This window comes from Eumetopias jubatus, unplaced genomic scaffold (genome assembly GCF_037043125.1).
Source record: "Eumetopias jubatus isolate StellerSeaLion01/CBP00866 unplaced genomic scaffold, mEumJub1_p1.0 scaffold_27, whole genome shotgun sequence".
Taxonomy (NCBI): domain Eukaryota; kingdom Metazoa; phylum Chordata; class Mammalia; order Carnivora; family Otariidae; genus Eumetopias; species Eumetopias jubatus.
In genome coordinates this window covers 1135073-1156582 of record NW_028274833.1, presented here as the reverse complement: position 1 = coordinate 1156582, position 21510 = coordinate 1135073, and the positions used below count along the sequence as shown (strand labels likewise).

At 38.2% G+C, this 21510-nt stretch overlaps 1 protein-coding gene across 3 annotated transcripts in view; it reads left to right on the top strand.

Annotated features, from left to right (window-relative positions):
• LOC148162013 (cullin-4B-like) overlaps window positions 1-21510 on the top strand; it is a 180493-nt gene that overhangs the window by 69158 nt on the left and 89825 nt on the right. For all 3 annotated transcript variants that reach the window (XM_088020438.1, XM_088020436.1, XM_088020437.1), the window contains 3 exons: window positions 9840-10032; window positions 10821-10925; window positions 11616-11726. In XM_088020438.1, the coding sequence (XP_087876564.1) occupies window positions 9840-10032; window positions 10821-10925; window positions 11616-11726 (409 nt within the window). The remainder of the gene's footprint in view (window positions 1-9839; window positions 10033-10820; window positions 10926-11615; window positions 11727-21510) is intronic.

Genomic DNA, 21510 nt, shown 5'->3' with positions numbered 1-21510 from the left:
GCTGTTTTTTCTCCAGCTCCTTTAGGTGTAGGGTTAGGTTGTGTATTTGCGACCTTTCTAGTTTCTTGAGAAAGGCTTGCATTGCTATATACTTTCCTCTCAGGACTGCCTTTGCTGTATCCCCAAAATTTTGAACAGTTGTGTTTTCATTTTCATTGGTTTCCATGAATTTTTTTAACTCTTCTTCAATTTCCAGGTAGACTCATTCATTCTTTATTAGGATTCTCTTTAGCCTCCATGTATTTGGGTTCTTTCCGACTTTCCTTTTGTGATTGAGTTCTAGTTTCAAAGCATTGTGGTCTGAAAATATGAAGGGAATGATCCCAATCTTTTGGTACCGGTTGAGACCTGATTTGTGACCTAGGATGTGGTCAATTCTGGAGAATGTTTCATGGGCACTAGAGAAGAATGTGTATTCTGTTGCTTTGGGATGGAATATTCTGAATATGTTTGTGAAGTCCATTTGGTCCAGTGTGTCCTTTAAAGTCTTTATTTCCTTGTTGATCTTTTGCTTAGATGATCCGCCCATTTTAGTAAGGGAGGTATTAAAGTCCCCCACTATTATTGTATTGTTGTCAATGTGTTTCTTTGCCTTTGTTATTAATTGCCTTATATAATTCGCTGCTCCCATATTAGGGGCATAGATGTTTACAATTGTTAGATCTTCTTGTTGGATAGACCCTTTAAGTAGGATATAGTGTTCTTCTTCATCTCCTAGTACAGTCTTTGTTTTAAAATCTAATTTGTCTGATAGAAGGATTGCCACCCCAGCTTTCTTTTGGTGTCCATTAGCATAATAAATGGTTTTCCACCCCCTCACTTTCAATGTGGGGGTGTCTTTGGGTCTAAAATGAGTCTCTTGCAGACAGCATATTGATGGGTTTTGTTTTTTAATCCAATGTGATAATCTGTGTCTTTTGATTGGGGCATTCAGCCCATTTACATTCAGGGTAACTATTGAAAGGTATGAATTTAGTGCCATTGTATTGCCTGTAAGGTGACTGTTACACTATACTGTCTGTTCCTTTCTGGTCTATGCTGCTTTTAGGCTCTCTCTTTGCTTAGAGGACCCCTTTCAATATTTCTTGGAGGGCTGGTTTTGTGTTTGCAAATTCCTTTAGTTTTTGTTTGTCCTGGAAGCTTTTTATCGCTCCTTCAATTTTCAATGAGAGCCTAGCTGGATATAGTGTTCTTGGCTGCATATTTTTCTCGTTTAGTGCTCTGAAGATATCTTGCCAGTCCTTTCTGGCCTGCCATGTCTCTGTGGATAGGTCTCTTGCCAATCTAATATTTCCCACCATTGTAGGTTACATATCTCTTCTCCCGTACTGCTTTCAGGATTTTCTCTTTGTCTCTGAGACTCGGAAGTTTTACTATTAGATGTCAGTGTGTTGACCTATTTTTATTGATTTTGAGAGGGGTTCTCTGTGCCTCCTGGATTTTGATGCCTGTTTCCTTCCTCACATTAGGGAAGTTCTCTGCTATTATTTGCTCCAATGTACCTTCTGCCCCTCTCTCTCTTTCTTCTTCTTCTGGGATCCCAATTATTCTAATGTTGTTTCGTCTTATCATATCGCTCATCTCTCAGATTCTGCCCTCGTGATCCAGTAGTTGTTTCTCTCTCTTTTTCTCAGCCTCTTTATTTTCCATCATTTGGTCTTCTATATCGCTGAGTCTCTCTTCTGCCTCATTTATCCTAGCAGTTAGTGCCCCCATTTTTTATTGCACCTCATTAATACCCTTTTTGATTTCGACTTGGTTAGATTTTAGTTCTTTTATTTCCCAGAAAGGATTTCTCTTATCATGTCATCCGTGAAAAGAGAGAGTTTGACTTCTTTGCCAACTTGAATAACTTTTATTTTTTATTTATTTATTTATTTATTTATTTATTTATTATTTATTTATTTATTTATATGTCTTATTGCTGTTCCTAGGACTTCTAGTACTATGTGAACAATTTTGGCAATAGTGGGCATGCTTGTTGTGTTCCTGATCTTAAGGGAAATGCTTTCAGGTTTTGCCCAAGAGGATGATATTTGCTGTGGGGTTTTCCTACATGGAAATTATGAACTTGAGGAATGTTCCTTCTATTCCTATACTCTGAAGAGTTTTAATTTGGAAAGGATGCTGTATTTTATTAAATGCTTTTTCTGCATCAATGGAGAGAACCATATGGTTCTCTCTTCTCTTACTACTGTGTTCTATCAATTGAGTGATTTGTGAATGCTGAACTACCCTCGCATCCCAGGGATAAATCCCACTTAGTCGTGGTGGATGAGATGGATAAAATGAGCACTATATCATTCTTAAAGGGTCTATCCAATGAGATCTAACAATTGTAATTGTGGGAGAATTTATCCCATTCACATTGAGAGTGATTATTGAAACATAGGAATTAATTGTCATCAAGTTGCCAGTGAAGACCTTGTTTTTATAGATTGTCCCTGTAAATTTCTGTTGTATATCACTCTTGGGGTATTTATTCTTTTACAGAACCCGCTTAATATTTCTTGCAGGGCTGGCTTAGTGGTCACATATTCTTTCAGTTGCTGCCGGTCTTCGAGCTGTGCATCTCTCTATCCATTCTAAATAATGTATGTTCAATCCTACTAGCTAGGATTTTGTTGAGGATTTTGGAATCCATATTCATCAGGGATATCAGTCTGAAATTCTCCTTTTTGACTGGGACTTTGCCTGGTTTGGGGATTAAGGCAGTGCTGGCCTCAGAGAATGTGTCCAGAGCTTTCCTTCTTTCTATTTTTGAAACAGCTTCAGGAGAAAAGGCATTATTTCTTCTTTGAATGTTTGGTAGAATTCCCTAGGGACTCAATCAGGCCCTGGACTCTTGTTTTTGGGCGTTTTGGAGAGTTTATATGTTTCCAGGAAGGCATTCATTTCATCCAGGTTGCTCAGCTCTTTGGCATATAGTTGTTGATAATAATTTCTAATAGTTGTTTCTCTTTCCTTGGTGTTAGTCGTGATCTCTCCCCTTTCATTCATAATTTTATTAATTTGGGTCCTTTCTCGTTTCTTTTGGATAAGTCTAGCCAGTGGTTTTTTGATCTTATTAATTCTTTCAAAGAATCAGTTTCTAGTTTCGTTGATCTGATCTACATCTTGTCTGGTTTCAAATTCATTTATCTCTGTTGTAATCTTAATTTTATTTCCTTTGTTATTCATGGTTTAGGCATTGTTTGTGCTTTTTATCCCGTTCTTTAAGGTGTAGAATTAGATGGTGTATTCAGCATTTTTTATTTTTCAGTGAGGCTGGGATGGCTATATATTTCCCCCCTTAGAACCGCCTTTACAGTATCTCATAGGTTTTGGACTGATGTGTTTTCATTCTCATTGGTTTCCATGAATTGTTTAAGTTCTTCTTTGATTTCCTGGTTGACCCAAACATTTTTGAGCAGAGTGGTCTTTAGCTTCCAGGTGTTTGAATTTCTTCCAAATTTTTTCTTGTGATTGGGTTCCAGTTTCAAAGCATTCCAGTCTCAGAATATGCAGGGAATAATCTCAGTCTTTTGGTATCGGTTGAGACCTGATTTGTGAACCAGTATGTGATCTATTCTGGAGAAAGTTCCATGTGCATTCGAGAAGAATGAGTATTCTGTTGTTTTGTATATGTTCTCTCAATATCTATGAGGTCCATCTGGTCCAGTGTGTCATTCAAAGCTCTTGTTTCTTTGTTGATTTCTGCTTAGATGATCTTACTGTTGCTGAGAGTGGAGTATTGAGGTCTCCTTCAATTAACATATTGTTATCAATATGACTCCTTATTTTGGTTAACAGTTGGCTTATGTAGATGGCTGCTCCCATGTTGGGGTTGTAGATAATTATAATTGTTAGATCTTGTGGGATAGACCCTTTAAGAATGATATAGTGTCCTTCTGTGTCTTTAACTACAGTCTTTAGTTTAAAATCTGAATACTCTGATATAAGAATTGCTACCCCATATTTCTTTTGAGGTCTGCTGGCATGGAAGATGTATCTCCATTGATTCACTTTCATCTGGATGTATCCTTAGGTTCAAAATGAGTCTCTTATAGACAGCATATGGATGGGTCCTTTCTATCCAATCTGCAACCCTGTGCCATTTTTTGGATGCATTTATGCCATTCACATTGAGAGTGATTATTGAAAGATAGGAATTAATTGTCATCAAGTTGACTGTGAAGACCTTGTTTTTATAGATTGTCCCTGTAAATTTCTGTTGTATATCACTCTTGGGGTCTTTCTTCTTTTATAGAACCCCCCTTAATATTTCTTGCAGGGCCGGCTTAGTGTTCACATATTCTTTCAGTTTCTGCCGGTCTTGGGAGCTCTGTATCTCTCCATCCATTCTAAATGACAGCCTTGCTAGATAAAATATTCTTGGCTCCATGTTCTTCTCGTTTAGTATCCTGAATATGTCTTGCCAGGCCTCTCTGTGAATAGGTCTGATGTTATTCTGATGTTCCTCCCTCTGTATGTAAGGAATCTTTTCCCCGATTGCCTTAGGATGGTTTCCTTGGTTCTAAGATTTGCGAGTTTTACTATTACATGCTGGGGTGTTGGTCTGTTTTCCTTGATCTTGGGACGGGTCTTTTCTGCCTCTAGGACATGAGTGTTTATTTCATTCGCAAGATTAGGGAAGTTTTCAGCTACGACTTGCTCAAATATATCTTCCAGTCCTCTCTCTCTCCACCCCCTCTGGGATTCCAATAATTCTGACACTGGAATGTTTCATGTTGTCAGTTATTTCTCTGATTCTATTTTTCTGATTCTGTCCATGAAAATTGTTTTTCACTGGCCTCCTCTTTTCCCTTTTTATCTATTAATTTATCTATTAATATCTATTTATTTGTTTTCTAGGTCTTCTAGGTCACTAATTCGTTCTTCTCTCTCGCTTACTGCCTAGCTGTTAGATTATCTAGATTAGACTGGATCTCATTGATAGCATTTTTAATTTCTGCCAATTCAACTTTCATTTCTGCCCTTAGAGACTCTATGTTGTTATTAATTGATTTCTCCATTCTAGCTATTGTCTTCACAGTTGCGGGCCTAAATTCCATCTCTGACATCTTGGTTATATCTGCATCCATTTGTAAATCTGTGGCATAAGTCACAGTCTCTGAGTCTTTCCTATTTTAGGGGTTCCTCCTCCTAGTCATTCTGTTGGGTGGTTGAGGGAATGTACAGAGTCCAAGTTATTGACCACAACACAAGCAAGATGCTCCTGTTTTATAGGGACCTAGGGTTGGTGGCCTCTTGTTCTCCCAGCCTGTCTTTTGGGGTGGGGCCTGCTGCGCTGTACTCAGGCAACCCTGTTTGGGCAGAGTTGCCCTGCCCACTTGTGTTGGGGGATGGGCTCAGTGAAAACTGCTTTTTGGGGGGTTTTGTTCTCTGGTGGCTTTCGCTGGTGGCTTTCTTCATCTATTCCAAGAGTCAGAGCAGAAGAGACCATTTCCAACCCTCTGCCTCAGAGCAGAGAGATCGCAATCTGTTCTTCAGTGAGATCTCCAGGCCACACTATCTCCATTTCTGTCTGTGCTGCTCTAACCTGCAGCGTCCTGGGTTGTGCGCTCCTCTGCAGCGCTCCCAGCCCTTGCCTCCAGGTCAGGGCATGTCTCTGTCCTTTGTGCTTCTAAAACCGCCAGCTGGCCCCAGTTTGCAGGTGTGGCCCGCAGCTCAGCTGCCCTAAAGTCCTTTCCCCACCCGCTCCCATCTGTGAGTCTGTGCCCCGTCCCCAGCACAGAAGGCTATCACCAGTGGTACGGGATCCTGAGGGCTCCCTTCCCCTTCTGTTTATCCTCTGATATCTGCCCTCGGAATCATGGCTCCCCCGCTTTGTACCTTGAAACCAACAGTGTGCAATATTCTGTTTGTAGAGATCCAGATCTATTTTCTTACATCTCAGTCTGATTTCCTGGGTACTCAGAGTGGTCTGGTAGATATCCAGCTCAATTCTGGGGACCAGTTGGAATAGGGTCCCCTATTCTACCAATTTTTTGCGTCTCAGGTGATTAGCTCTCATTTCTGCCTTTTGAGATTCTATATTGTCACTAATATTTTTCTCAAGTCTAGATATTGACTTCATAATTGCTACTCTGAAGTCTATCTCTGACATCTTGTTTATATCCATATCCATTCGAAATGTGGCAATGGCCATAGTCTCTGGTTTTCTTCTTTGTTGGGGTTTCCTCCTCTTAGTCATTCTTTTTAGTGGTGGTTGAGGGAATGTACAGAGTCCAAAGTATCAACCACGATGCAAGCAAGATGTACCTATTTTATGTGAACCCTAGGGTGGTCGTCCTCTTGTTTTTCCAGCCTGTCTTCTGGGGATGGGGCCTGTTGGGCTGTTTGTTAATCAGGAACCCTGCTTGGGCAGACTTGCTCTGCCCCCTCTCGTGGTAGGGATGGTTTCAATGGAAACTGCCTGCTTTCTGCATCTCTTTGTTATCTTCAGGAATCAGAGCAGAAATGACTGCACCCAAATATCTGATCCAAAGTTGTCAAATCATAGTCTGCTTTTCACTAGCACATCAGGACACAGTCTCCTTTTCTGTCTGTGTTGCTAAAAGCTGCTGCCTCCCACAGTGGTGCACGCCCACAGCAGTAATCCCAGAGGTTGATCTTAGGGCCGGTTCATGTCTGTGCCCTTTGTGCTTCTAAAACCAGAACCCATCCCCGGTTTGTACAGGCGCCCCTGAAGCTCCTCGATCCTGTCTGGAGGCTGCACTAAAGTCGTTTCTCTGCCACTACTGGTCTGGGAGTCTGTGCCTGGTCCTCAGTGTGGGATGCTTGTGCTCTGGTGTTATATCATCTTCCTGATGTTGGATTATGGTGGCTCCCTCCCCCTTTTGTTTATCTTCCAATATTCCCCCACAGATTCACAGATTCATTAAGCCCAGCTAGTATCTTTATCATCATTATTCTGAACTCTAGTTCCAATGCCTTACTTAGGTCCACACTGATTAAGTCCTTGGCAGTGAGTGCTGCCTTTTGTTCTCTTTTTTGAAGTGAGTTTTTCCCATCTTGTCATTGAGAGCAAAATACTAAAATAGCAACTAGACCCCAGAGAAATATACACTAAACAAATTAGAGGAGACCTGAATCCTGAGTAAAAAAAATAAAATTTAAAAAAGAGAATATTATCAGGCAGGTGAACAGAACAGAGCAATACACTGGATCCTGTGTGTAATTTGGTCTGTTTGTTAGAAAAATATATCTCAAAATTGTAAATAAAGAAAAACTTACATATGTACAAAAATAAAATAAATATAATGAATGCATAGAATGAAACTCTGCAAATGAAAATTAAAAGACAAAAAAAGAAAAAAATTAAGAATATAAATAGGTGAACAGAACAGAGCAATACAGTAGATCCTGAGTGTATTTTGGTTGGTTTGTTAGAAGAAGAAACTACATCCCAAAATCGTAAAGAAAGGAAAACTCTATACAGAAATAAAATTTGAAGGATAGAATCTAAGTGTAATGATGAAAATTTAAAATGGCTTTAACAAATAAATTTAAAAAAGGATATGGGGGGCAAAAGAGAGAATATAATCAGACAGTTGAAGAGAACAGAGCCATACACTAGATTCTTGGTGTATTTTGGTCTGGTTTTTTAGAAGACCCTTCTTTCCAACACTGTAAGAAAAAAAACCTTATACTTATAATGTATAAGGTTGAAAGGATAGAATGTAAGGATGAAAGGATAGAATGTAACGGTAAAAATGAAAATAAAAAATGATTTGATAAAGCAAAAAAATTGGTTGAAAAAGGAAAGAGAAAAAAATTAAAATTGAAATCCTAAAGTATTGTGGGGAAAACCCATGAATTCTGTATACTATTTCCCCCTAACACTGGAGTTTTGCAGTTCTGTGCGATAAGCAGACTTGGTCTTAGGGGGATGTTCTTGTTGATCTTCTGGGTAGGGGGTCCTATTGCATTGATTCCCTTTGCCCAAGGCAGAATTACACTGCTCTTGCCCAGAGGCCAGACTAAGTAAGCAGCTCTAGATTGCTCTATGTGGCTTTTGTTCCCTGAAGGCTTTCCATGCTGCTTTAGAGGATGAGAATGAAAATGGCAGCCTTCCAATATGCAGCCTTGAGCCTAAAGCTTGGGCCCCACTCCTCAGTGAGCCCTCAGAGAAAAGCAGTCAGTCACTCCTGTCTCCCTGGTCTTTGTCAACACTCTGTGCTAACCCAGCCTGTGACCAAGGGTTTCTGTCTCAGGCATGTGGCCCTGTTTTGAGTCTCCAAACCCTGCAGATTCCCATGTCGCCCTTCCCAGGGAAAGAAGGGGGTATCTTGCTGTGGTTCTGCTGCTTTTTGGGCCCCTGCTCAGAGATCGGTCACCCTATGCTGTGATTTGAGGTATGTGGCAACCCAGAGCTGAGAGCGCACTTGTGGGCTCGCTGATTTCACCCAGCTTCCCGGCTCCAATGCCTGGGACCTCTGCCACACTCAGGCACCCCCGGTCTTCCTGTGACCCCCAGAAACCTGAGACCACACTGTCCCACCTGGGATTCTGTCCTGCTTTGCCTCCTGAGTACCTTCAGGCAGGGATGTCCCTCACTGGAGCGGGCTTGTAAAAGTTCTGAATTTTTGATCCGCCACTCTCACTTTCCAGTAGCTGTCTTATGGAGGCTCCCTTGCTCTGCGGTTAGTCTTCTCATATATTGCCTTGGATTCACTTCTTCACATATCCTACCTTGCAGAAAGTGGTCAATTTTCTATTTGTAGAGTTGCAGCAATTCTTTTTTTTTTTTTAGATCTCTGATTAATTTCACAGGTTGTTCCGAATGATTTGATAGATACATAGCTGAATTCCTGGGACCAGAGGGAACTAAGCTCTTCTGTTCCTCTGCCATCGTGAACATCCCTTTGCTTTGGTATTTCTTATAGGGCAGGTCTACTAGCAGAAAACTATCCCAGCGTTTGCTTATCTCATAATTTCTTAATTTTCCTTCACTGTGAAAGAATGTTTTTTTCTGGATAAAGAATATTTGGTGACAGTTTTTTCATGCAGCACTCAAAATATGTTATAATGTTGCCTTTTGACTTTTCATCACTCTTAATGGCTCTATTATTGTGAATATCATACATAATGAGCTGCTTTTAAGACCATTTAAACAGTTGAATGGGAGATGATACAAAGCTCTCAGAGCTTCTTTCTTCATTAAGTATTACTCTGATTTTTGTAGGTTTGTGATTGATTATATTCCAGCATTCTGAAAATTTGATACTGACAAGTTTTGGTAGCTTAATCATTTTGTTAATGAAGTAAGCCCTTTTGGAGTAAGCCTTTTCACTTTCCTCTTTTTAAGATACTTTTCATCTATTTATTCCTATGAGTCTAATATACTTATATTCTTTTTTTGCCTTATTGTGTAGGCATCATAGACTTGCATTTCATATGTTTATAGGTAATTCTCAACTCAGATAATCAGTTAGTTTTCATTTATTTCTGTTGGCTTCATTTCCAGAGTATCCTGTCTTTATCTAGCAATATCTTTTTCTTTATATGTTTTCTGTATATTTGCTATTCTGAGATTCTCTCTTTTTTTAAAGATTTTATTTATTTGAGAAAGAGAATGAGATAGGGAGAGAGAGCATGAGAGGGGGGAGGGTCAGAGGGAGAAGCAGACTCCCTGCTGAGCAGGGAACCCGATGCGGGACTCGATCCTGGGACTCCAGGATCATGACCTGAGCCGAAGGTAGTCGCTTAACCAACTGAGCCACCCAGGCGCCCGATTCTGAGATTCTCTTGTAAATGAAGTTAAATTTTCTATTAAATTTGTGGTGTTTTACTTGCTATATAATAATAATAATTAAGGTAATTATGTTTTTCAGAAATTTGGTAACAGCATAGTGATTAATCCTGTAAAAGATAAGACAATGGTGCAAGAGCTTCTGGATTTTAAAGATAAGATTGATTTTATTATTGAAACATCTTTTCTGAAGCATGAAAAGTTTATTGTTGCCATGAAAGGTGCTTTTGAAACATTTATAAATAAAAGACCTAACAAGCCAGCTGAACTTCTAGGTATGGTTTTCAATTTTATGAAATATGTATTTTATTTTTTATTTTGTTTCATTTAAGTTATGTGATAAGAGTTCAATTTGACCTCCTAATTTATCATAGTATTGCATGCTTGATTATCAGTGATTGTAATAAACTATTCCTCTCAAGTTTAGTCTTCACAAGACATTGTTCCTTTGTTTAATAATAATGCAGCACTTTGGAAACTTCTGTTCCTTTAGCTTGTTATAAATTTAGTTGTTTTTTTTTATCAGTAGATGAAACGAAAAAATTATAGATAGGCACACTTCTTTTTCTTGTTTTTTTTTAAATAAGTGAAAGCTTTCCTTACTCCCACAAAATCAAATGAATTTATATTTTAAGGTATTTCTTTTTATTGACATACTTTCTGAAAGTTGAAACAAAATATCAAATTGATATTTTCTTTAAAATGAATATAATCAACACTTAACAAATCTTTAAGATTTTGGGATTGAAATAATCTCAGTTTTATATAATATCTTATGATTTGGGGGGATTTTTAAAAAGATTGGGGGCAAGACATTGAGGAAATTACTGTATTGTAACATTTGGACATTGAGATTATAGAAATATTAAAAACACTTTAAGTAAAATTTGTCTTTTATTTTCCTTCCATTTCCCTATCCATCAACTCATTTATTCATTTAATGTTTTATGAAAATTGATGCATCTGGCTCAGGAGGAAAGTATTTATTTGAAGAAATGGTTTTTGTTCATAGTGTATATTTGAAAATATGGCATTACTTAGAAAATTGTTTTTTACATTTTAGCAAAGTATGTGGATTCAAAACTTCGTGCAGGTAACAAAGAAGCTACAGATGAAGAACTTGAAGAATTACTAGATAAAGTAATAATTTTATTTAGGTTCATTAATGGTGAGTAGTTTGGTTTAAAATGTCTATCTAAAAGTTTAAAACAGGTCACCTGGGTTGCTCAGTCAGTTAGGCATCTGCCTTCGGCTCAGCCCATGATCGATCCTGGGATCGAGCCCAGTGTTGGTCTCCCTGCTCAGTTCAGAGTCTGCTTCTCCCTCTCCCCCTGCTTGTGCTCTATCACTCTCTCTTGCTTAAATAAATGTATAAAATCTTTTTAAAATAAATGTTTAAAACAATAACAACATTTGTGGAAGAAATCTAAAGAAGTTATGTGCAAATCCCAATATAAACTGAATTCCAATATTTTTTTATGGTGGTAAAACTGATAACTTAAAAAAATTTTACAATTCAGTGACAATAAATATGTTCATGTTTTGGGGCAGCCATCACAATTACCTAGTTTGAAAATTGTTCATCATAAACACCCTACAAATTAAGGAGTCATTCCTCATTTCCTTCTTGCCTTCAGCTTCTGGCAAACAATAATTTGGCTATTCTATATGGATTTATGTACTTTGTGGTATTTTATATAAATGCAATCAGATAATGTGACTGCTTGTGTTTCACTTGCTGTTATTTACATGATTTTCAAATATTATTGGATATAGTATGTGGTTTAATTGGCGTCTGGTATTATCATTTTGCATTTTCCATGTCTGACATTAAGGTGTTTTTCCTTAAATATTACAGGGAAAGATGTTTTTGAAGCCTTCTACAAAAAGGATTTAGCTAAACGTCTTTTACTTGGTAAGAGTTCTTCAGTGGATGCTGAAAAATCAATGCTGTCCAAACTTAAACAAGGTGTGTGTCTTGACATGTATAATGTTTATTTCAGCCATTTTGGGTGTTCTGTGCTACATGAGTCTCTTTGGAAAATAATGATTTCATTTCAGTGTTTCACTATCTGTGCATCAGCTTGTTTTACATATCATTCACTAAATTAATGTGATCATCCAAAAGTATATACATATATTTTGCAGCTTTCTCATCTTTATGTGTTCCTGCAGGTACAATATTTTAATTTTATATTTACAAATTTGTGACACTGGCTAACTCTGTACATGTAAGCTGGGATCAGTAGCAAATATAAGTAAAAAGAAAGAGAAGCATGAAGGTTTAACCTACTCAGGAAATTGAGGGCAGTTTCTCTAAGGAAGCATAATTGAAATGAGATATGAAGATACAGAAATTCTGATAATGAAGGCAGAGGTATAGTTCATGCTACAAAGCGTTTGAAAAGCTGGGAAGTAAGAATAATCAGAGAGGAGAAACATATAATGGCTGTTCTAAAAGCTGAACTAAGAAGTTGATTGAAATCAGATTTTGTTTGAACTGGGAGACCTTGTCTGTGATACTGTTTTATATCATAGAAGCAGAAAAATTATTTGAAGAGTTTGAAACAAGACTAGAAGCACTCATTTGTTTTTCTTTTCTTTCAACTTTTTACAAAATTCTAGTTAACATAAAGGGTAGTATTTGTTTCAAGAGTAGAATTTAGTGACTCATCGCTTACATTCAACAATAAGTGCTCTCCTTAATGCCCATCACCCATTTAACACATCCTCCTACCCATCTCTCCTCTGGAAATCATCAGTTTTCTAGAGTTAAGTCTGTTTTACGATTTGTCTCTCTTTCCCTTTATGTTCATCTGTTTTGTTTCTTAAATTCCACATATGAGTGAAATCATATGGTATTTGTCTTTCTCTGGCAAACTTACCTTGCCTTAGCATAATACTCTCTAGCTCCAGTCATGTTGTTGCAGATGGTAAGATTGCATTCTTTTTTATGATTAATATTCCATTGTATATATACCACATCTTTTTATCCATTCATTAGTCCATGGGGATCACTCCATAGTTTAGCTGTTGTTGATAGTGCAGTTATAAATCTCAGGGTGCCTGTAATCATTTTGAATCTGTATGTTTATATCCTTTGCATAAATATCTACTAGTGCAACTGCTGGCTTATAGGGTAGCTCTCTTTAAATTTTTGAGGAAACTCCATACTGTTTTCTGGAGTGGCTGCATCAGTTTGCATTCCCACCAACAGCGTAAGATGGTTCCCCTTTCTCCACATCCTCGCCAATATGTTATTTCCAGTGTTGTTAATTTTAGACAATCTGACAAGTGTGAGGTGGTATGTCATTGTAGTTTTGATTTGTATTTCCCTGATGATGAGTGATGTTGAGCATGTTTTCATGTGTCTGTTGGCTCTCTGTATAACTTCTTTGGAAAATTATCTATTCAGGTCTTCTGCCCATTTCTTAACTGGATTATTAGCTTTTTTGTTAGTGTTGAGTTTTATAAGTTCTTTATAGATTTTGGATACTAACACTAACACATTTGCAAATATCTTCTCCCATTCTGTAGGTTGCCTTTTAGATTTGTTGTTATTTTCCTTTGCTATGCAGAAACTTTTTATTTGGTGAGGTCCAAATATTTCATTTTTGCTTTGTTGCCCTTGGCTCTGGTGATGTGTCTGGTAAGAAGTTGCTATAGTTGATGTCAAAGACGTTGCTGCCTGTGTTCTCTAGGATTTTGATGGAGTACTGTCCCACATAAACTATCCATTTTGAGTTTATCTTTGTGTATGGTGTAAGAGACTGATTCAGTTTCATTCTTCTGCATGTGGCTGTCCAATTTTTCCAAGAGCATTTGTTGAAGAGACTGTCTTTTTTCCATTGGATATTCTTTCCTGCTTTGATTAGTTGACCAGATCACCGTGGGTACATTTTGGGTTTTCTGTTCTGTTCCAGTGAGTTTATCTTTGCATATGCTGTAAGAAAATGTTCAAGTGTCATTCTAGACACTATGGCTGTCCAATTTTCCCAACACCACTTGTTGAAGATACAACTTTTCCATTGGATATCCTTTCTTGCTTTGTTGAAGATTAATTGACCAGATTGCTCTGGGTCCATTTTGGGTTCTCTATTCTATTCCATTGATCTATGCCTCTGTTTTTGTGCCAGTACCATACCGTCTTGATGATCACAGCTTTGTAATAGACCTTGAAGTCCGGAATAATGATACCTCCAGTTTTGTTTTTCCTTTTCAGCATTATGTTGGCTATGTGGGATCTTCTGTGGTTCCATACATGTTTTAGGATTGTTTGTTCCAGTTCTGTGAAAAAATGCTGCTGTTACTTTGATAGGGATTGCATTGAATGTGTAGATTGCTTTGGGTAGTATAGATATTTTAACAGTGTTTTCCCAGTCCATGAGCATAGAATGCTTTTCCAAGTCTTTTTGTCCTCTTCAATTTCTTTCATCAGTGTTCTATAGTTTTTAAAGAGCAGATATTTTACCTCTCTAGTTATGTTATATTAGCTTTGGGTCATTCATTTGGCCTTTATGATGTCGAGATGTTTTCCCACTAAACCTAATTTTTGAGGGTTTTTATAATCAAGAATGGTTTCTGTACTTTCTCAAATGCTTTTTCTGCACCCATTGAATGGATCCTGTGGTTCTTATCCTTTCTTTTTTTAATATGGTGTATCACGTTGGTTGGTGTGCAAATATCAAACCACTTCTGCAGCCCAGGAATAAATACCACTTGATTATGGTAAATAATTCTCTTAATGTACTCTTGGATTCAATTTGCTAGTATCTTGTTGAGGATTTTTGCAACCATGCTCATCGTGGATACTGTCCAATAATTCTCCTTTTTAGTGGGGTTATTGTATGGTTTTGGAATCAAGGTAAGGCTGGCTTCATAGGATAAGCTTGGAAGTTTTCCTTCTATTTCTATTTTTTGGAAGTTTGAGAAAATAGATATATTAACTCTTCCTTAAATGTCAGGTAAAATTCCCCTGGGAAGGCATCTGGCCCTGGATTTTTGTTTATTGGGAGAGTTTTGATTACTGATTGAGTTTCTTTGCTGCTTATTGGTCTATTTAAATGTTTTTTTCTTCCTGTTTTAGTATCAGTAGAGATTTTGTTTTTGTTTTGTTTTGTTTTGTTTCTAGGAATTTGTCCATCTCTTCCAGATTGCCCAGTTTCTTGGTATATAATTTTTCATAATATTCTCTTATAATTGTTATATTTCTGTCGTGCAGTTGTGATCTCTCTTTTTCTTTTCCTTTTTTTAAATTTAATTTAATTTTATTATGTCATGTCAGTCACCATACAGTACATTATTAGTTTTTGATGTAGTGTTCCACCATTCATTGTTTTCATACAACACCCAGTGCTCCATGCAGTATGTGCCCTCCTTAATACCCATCACCAGGCTAACAAATCCACCCCCCCCTCCCCTCTAAAATCCTCAGTTGTTTCTCGGAGTACATAGTCTTTCATGGTTCATCTCCCCCTCCATTTACCCTCCCCCTTCATTATTCCCTTCCTTCTCCTAATGTCCTCCATGCTATTTCTTATGTTCCAAAAATAAGTGAAACCATATGCTAATTGACTTTCTTTGCTTGACTTATTACACTTAGCATAATCTCCTCCAGTCCCATCCATGTTGATGTAAAAGTTGGGTATTTATCCTTTCTGATGGCTGAGTAATATTCCATTGTATATATGGATCACATCTTCTTGATCCATTCATCTGTTGAAGGGCATCTTGGCTCTTTCCACAGTTTGGCTATTGCAGACACTGCTACTGTGAACACTGGGGTGCATATGGCCCTTCTTTTCACTAGATCTGTGTCTTTGGGGTAAATACCCAGGAATGCAATGGCTGGGTCATAGGGTAGCTCTATTTTTAATTTTTTGAGGAACCTCCACACTGTTTTCCAAAGTGGATCTACCAACTTGCATTCCCACCAACAGTGTAAGAGGGTTACCCTTTCTCCACAACCTTGGCAATATTTGTTGTTCCTTACCTTGTCAATTTTTGCCATTCTAACTGGTGTAAGGTGGTATCTCAATGTGGTTTGGATTTTAATTTCCCTGATGGCTAATGATGATGAACATTTTTTCATGTGTCTGTTAGCCATTTGTATGTCATTGTCAGAGAAGTGTCTGTTCGTGTCTTCTACCCATTTTTGGACTTGATTATTTGTTTTTTGGGGGTTGAGTTTGAGAAGTTCTTTATGAATCTTGGATACCAGCCCTCTATTTGTAGTGTCATTTGCAAATATCTTCTCCCATTCTGTGGGTTGCCTCTTTGTTTTGTTGACTGTTTCCTTTACTGTGCAGAAACTTTTTATCTTAATGCAGTCCCAAAAGTTCATTTTTGCTTTTGTTTCACTAGCTTTTGGAGATGTATCTTGAAAGAAGTTTCTGTGGCCGATGTCAAAGAGGTTACTGCCTAGGTTCTCCTCTAGGATTTTGATGGATTCCTGTCTCACATTGAGGTCTTTCATCCATTTTGAGTTTATCTTTGTGTATGGTGTTAGAGAATGGTCAGGTTTCATTCTTCTGCATGTGGTGTCCAATTTTCCCAGCACCATTTATTGAAGAGACATTTTTCCATTGCATATTTTCCTGCTTTGTCGAAGAGTATTTGACCGTAGAGTTGAGGGTCCATTTCTGGCCTCGCCATTCTGTTCTGTTGGTCTAGATGTCTGTTTTTGTGCCAGGACCATGCTGTCTTGGTGATCACTGGTTTGTAATATAGCTTGAAATCGGGCATCGTGATGCCTCCAGCTTTGTTTTTCTTTTTCAACATTTCCTTGGTGATTCAGGGTCTTTTCTGATTCTGATTTTAGGATTGTTTGTTCCAGCACTTTGAAAAATGTCATTGGAATTTTGATCAGGATGGATTGCTCTGGGCAGCATAGACATTTTTACAATATTTATTCGTCCTATCCATGAGTAAGGAATGTTTTTCAATCTTTTTGTGTCTTCTTCAATTTCTTTCATGAGTGTTCTGTAGTTCCTAGAGTATACAAACTTTACCTCTTTAGTTAGGTTTATTCTGAGGTATTTTATGGGTTTTGGTGCTATTGTAAATGGACTCATTTCTCTAATTTCTCTTTCTACAGTTGCGTTGTTAGTGTATAAGAAAGCAACTGATTTCTGTGCATTGATTTTGTATCCTGCCACATTACTGAATTGCTGTATGAGTTCTAGTAAATTGGGGGTGGAGTCCTTGGGTTTTCTATATAGAGTATCATGCCATCTGCGAAGAGAGAGTTTGACTTCTTCTTTGCCAATTTGAATACATTTTATTTCTTTTTGTTGTCTGATTGCTGTTGCTTGGACACCTAGTACTATGTTGAACAATAGTGGCAGAAGTGGGCATCCTATGTTCCTGTTATTAAGGGAAAGGCTCTCAGCTCTCATCCCTTTGAGGATGATATTCGCTGTGGGTTTTTCATAGATGGATTTTATGAACTTGAGGAATGTTCCTTCTATCCCTATAGTCTGAAGAGTTTTAATCAGGAAAGGATGCTGTATTTTATCAAATGCTTTTTGTGCATCATTGCGAGGACCATATGGTTCTTCTCTCTCCTCTTATTAATGTGTTCTATCACACTGATTGATTTGCGAACATTGAACCACCATGCAACCTGGGGATAAATCCCACTTACTCATGGTGGATGATCCTTTTAATGTATTATTGAACCCTATTAGCTAGGATTTTGTGAGGATTTTGGAATCCATATTCATCAGGGGTTTTGGTCTGAAATTCTCCTTTTTGATGGAGTCTTTGCCTGGTTTGGGGATTAAGGTAATGCTGGCATCATAGAATGAGTCTGGAATCTTTCCTTCTGTTTCTGTGTTTTGAAACAGCTTCAGGAGAATAGGTATCATTTCTTCATTGAATGTTTGGTAGAATTCCCCAGGGAATCCATCCAGCCCTGGATTTTTTGGGTGGTTTTTGATCACTGCTTCAATCTCATTACTGTTTATTGGCCTATTCAGAATGTCAGTTTCTTCCTGTTTCGTCTTGGCAGCTTATAGGTTTCCAGGAAGGCATCCATTTCTTCAGGTTGATCAATTTATTGGTTCATAGCTGTTGATAATATTTTCTAATAATTGTTTCTATTTCCTTGGTGTTAGTCATGATCTTTCTCCTTTCATTCATAATTTTATTAATTTGGGTCCTTTCTCTTTTCTTTTGGATAAGTCTGGGCAGTGGTTTATCGATCTTAATTCTTTCAAAGAACCAGCTTCTAGTTTCGTTGATCTGATCTACTCTGTTTCTGGTTTCAATTTCATTGATCTTTGTTGTAATCTTAATTATTTCACTTCTAAAGTGTGGCTTAGGCATCGTTTGTTGCTTTTCTCCAGTTCTTTAAGGTGTAAAGTTAGTTGGGGAATTCAGGATTTTTCTGTTTGAGTGAGGCTTGGATGGCTATGTATTTCCCCCTTAGGACCACCTTTGCAGTTTCCCATAGGTTTTGGACCAATGTGTTTTCGTTCTCATTGGTTTCCATGAATTGTTTAAGTTCTTCTTTGATTTCCTGGTTGACCCAAACATTCTTGAGTAGAGTGGTCTTTAGCTTCCAAGTGTTTAAATTTCTTCCAGATTTTTTCTTATGATTGAGTTCCAGTTTTAAAGCATTATGGTCTGAGAATATGCAGGGAATAATCTCAATCTTTTGGTATCAGTTGAGACCTGATTTGGACACTGTATGTGGTCTATTCTGGAGAAAGTTCCATGTGTGTTTGAGAAGAATTAATATTCTGTTATTTTAAGGTGGAATGTTCTGTATATATCAATGAGGTCCATCTGTCATTCAAAGCTTTTGTTTCTTTGTTGATTTTCTGCTTAGATGATCTGTCTATTGCTGAGAGTGGAGTATTGAGGTCTCCTACAATTAACAAATTGTTATCAATATGACTATTTATTTTGGTTAATGGTTGGCATATGTGATTGTCTCCTTCCATGTTGGGAGCATAGATATTTACAATTGTTAGATCTTCTTGTTGGATGGAACCTTAAGAATGATATAGTTTCCTTTTGAGTCTCTAACTACAGTCTTTAGCTTAAAATCTAATTTGTCTGATATGAGAATTGCTACCCCAGCTTTTTTGGGGGGGTCCACTGACATGGAGGATGGATCTCCATCCCTTCACTTTCAGTCTGGATGTATCTTTAGTTTCAAAATGAGTCTCTTATAGGAAGCATATGGATGGGTCTTGTCCTTTTATCCAATCTGCAACCCTGTGCTGTTTTATGGGAGCATTTAAGCTATTCATGTTGGGAGTGATTATTGAAAGATTGGAATTAATTGTCATCATTTTGGCTGTGAAGTCCTTGTTTCTATAGATTGTCCCTGTAAATTTCCGTTGTATATGACTCTTGGGGTCTTTCTCCTTTTATAGAACCCCCCTTAATATTTCTTGCAGGACCGGCTTAGTGGTCACATATTCTTTCAGTTTCTGCCTGTCTTGGAAGCCTCTCCATCCATTCTAAATGACAGCCTTACTGAATAAAGTATTCTTGGCTGCATGTTCTTTTTGTTTAGTACCCTGAGTGTGTCTTGCCAGGCCTTTCTGGCTTGCCAGGTCTCTGTGGATAGGTCTGACGTTATTCTGATGTTCCTTCCTCTGTACATAAGGAATCTCTTCCCCCTAACTGCCTTTAAGATGGTTTTCTCTGTTCTAAGATTTGCAAGTTTTACTATCACATGCCAGTAAGGTAACAGTACATGCGTTGGCCTGTTTTCCTTGATCCTGGGTGAGTCCTCTCTGCCTCTAGGACATGGATGTTTGTTTCATTTCCCAGATTAGGGAAGTTCTCAGCTATGATTTGCTCAAATATATCTTTTGTCCTGTCTCTCTCTCTCCATCCCCTCAGGGATCCCAATAATTCTGACATTGGAATGTTAATGTCATCACTTATTTCTCTAATTGCTTTCATAGATTTTGAGTTGTTTCTCCCTGGCCTCCTCTGTTTCCTTCTTTTCTATCAATTGGTCTTCTAGATCACTAATTTGTTCTTCTGCCTCGCTTACCCTAGCTGTTAGATTATGTAGATTAGATTGGATTTCATTGATAGCATATTTAAATTCTGCCAGTTCAGATTTCATCTTTGCCCTTAGAGTACTCTATGTTGCCGTTAATCGGTTTTTCCATTCTGGGTATCGTCTTCAGAACTGTTACCTGAAGTCCATCTCCAACATCTTGGTTATCTGTATCCATTTGTAAATCTGTGGCATAAGTCACAGTCTCTGAGTCTTTCTTATTTGGGGGGTTCCTCCTCCTAGTCATTCTGTTATGGGGTGGTTGATGGAATGTACAGAGTTCAAATTATTGACCACAACCCAAGCAAGATACATGTGTTTTATAGGGACTTTAGGGTTGCTGGCCTCTTGTTTTCCTAGGCTGTCTTCTGGGGGAGGAACCTGCCATGCTGTTACTCAGGTAATCCTGTTTGGGCAGAGATGCCCTACACCCTTTGTGGGGGGATGGGCTCAGTGAAAATCGGTGTTTTGGGCTTTTGTTCTCTGGTGCCTTTCCCTGGTGGCTTTCCAGGTATCTTCCAAGAGTCAGAGCAGAAGAGATCATTTCCAACCCTCTGCTTCAGAGCCCAGAGAATGCAGTCTGTTCTTCAGTGAGCTCTCCAGGCCACACTATATTCATTTCTGTCTGCGCTGCTATAAACTGCAGCGTCCTTTGTTGTATGCCCCTCAGCAGGGCTCCAGTCCTCGCCTCCAGGTTGGGGTACTGGAGTATGTCTCTGCCCTTTGTGCTTCTAAAACCACCAGCTGCACCCAGTTGCACGCTCAGCACCCACCCCGCCCTGCTTCAGGTTTCAGTCTGGGGGGCTGAATTCCTTTCCCCACTGCTACCAGTCTCAAGTGTGTCACCTGTCCCCAGCATGGTAGGCTTTTGCTCACCAGTGGTGTAGGATCTGTACGTCTCCCACCCCTTTCCATTTATCTTCCAACATCTGCCCGTGGAATCATGGCTCCCCCCTTCATACCTCGAAACCAACCACCTGAGATATTCTGTTTGTAGGGATCCAGATATATCTTCTTACATCTCAGGCTGATTTCGTGCATTTCAGAGTGGTCTGGTAGATATCCAACTCAATTCTGGGAATGGTTGGAATAGGATCCCCTACTCCTCTGCCATATTTTCCACTCCCCTCCTCTCTTCTTTTTCTCATGATTTTATTTATTTGGGTCCTTTCTCTTTTCCTTTGATAACTTTGGCTACAATTTATCAATTTCATTAATTTTTTCAAAGAACCAGCTCTTAGTTCTGTTGTTCCTTTTTACGTTCTGTTTCTATATCATTTATTTCTGGTTTAATCTTTATTATCTCCCTTCTTCTGCTGGTTTTGCGTTTCATTTGCTCTTCTTTTTCCAGCTCCTTTAAGTGTAATGCTAGGTTGTATATTTGAAACTTTTCTTGTTTCTGGAGGAAGGCCTGTGTTGCAGTATACTTCCATCTTAGGATCGCCTTTGCTTCATCCCAGAAATTTTGGACAGTTGTGTTTTAATTTTCATTTGTATCTGTGTATTTTTCAATTTCTTCTTTAATATCCTAATTAACCCAATAATTCTTTTAGGAGGATGTTCATTAGTCTCCATGTATTTGTTGTCTACCCGAATCTTTTCTTGTGGTTGACTCCAAGTTTTATAACATTGTGGTCTAAAATATGCATGGTATGGTCTCGATCTTTTTGTCCTGGTTGCTTTAGGATGAATGCTCTGAATATATCTGTTGAGAATATCCGGACCA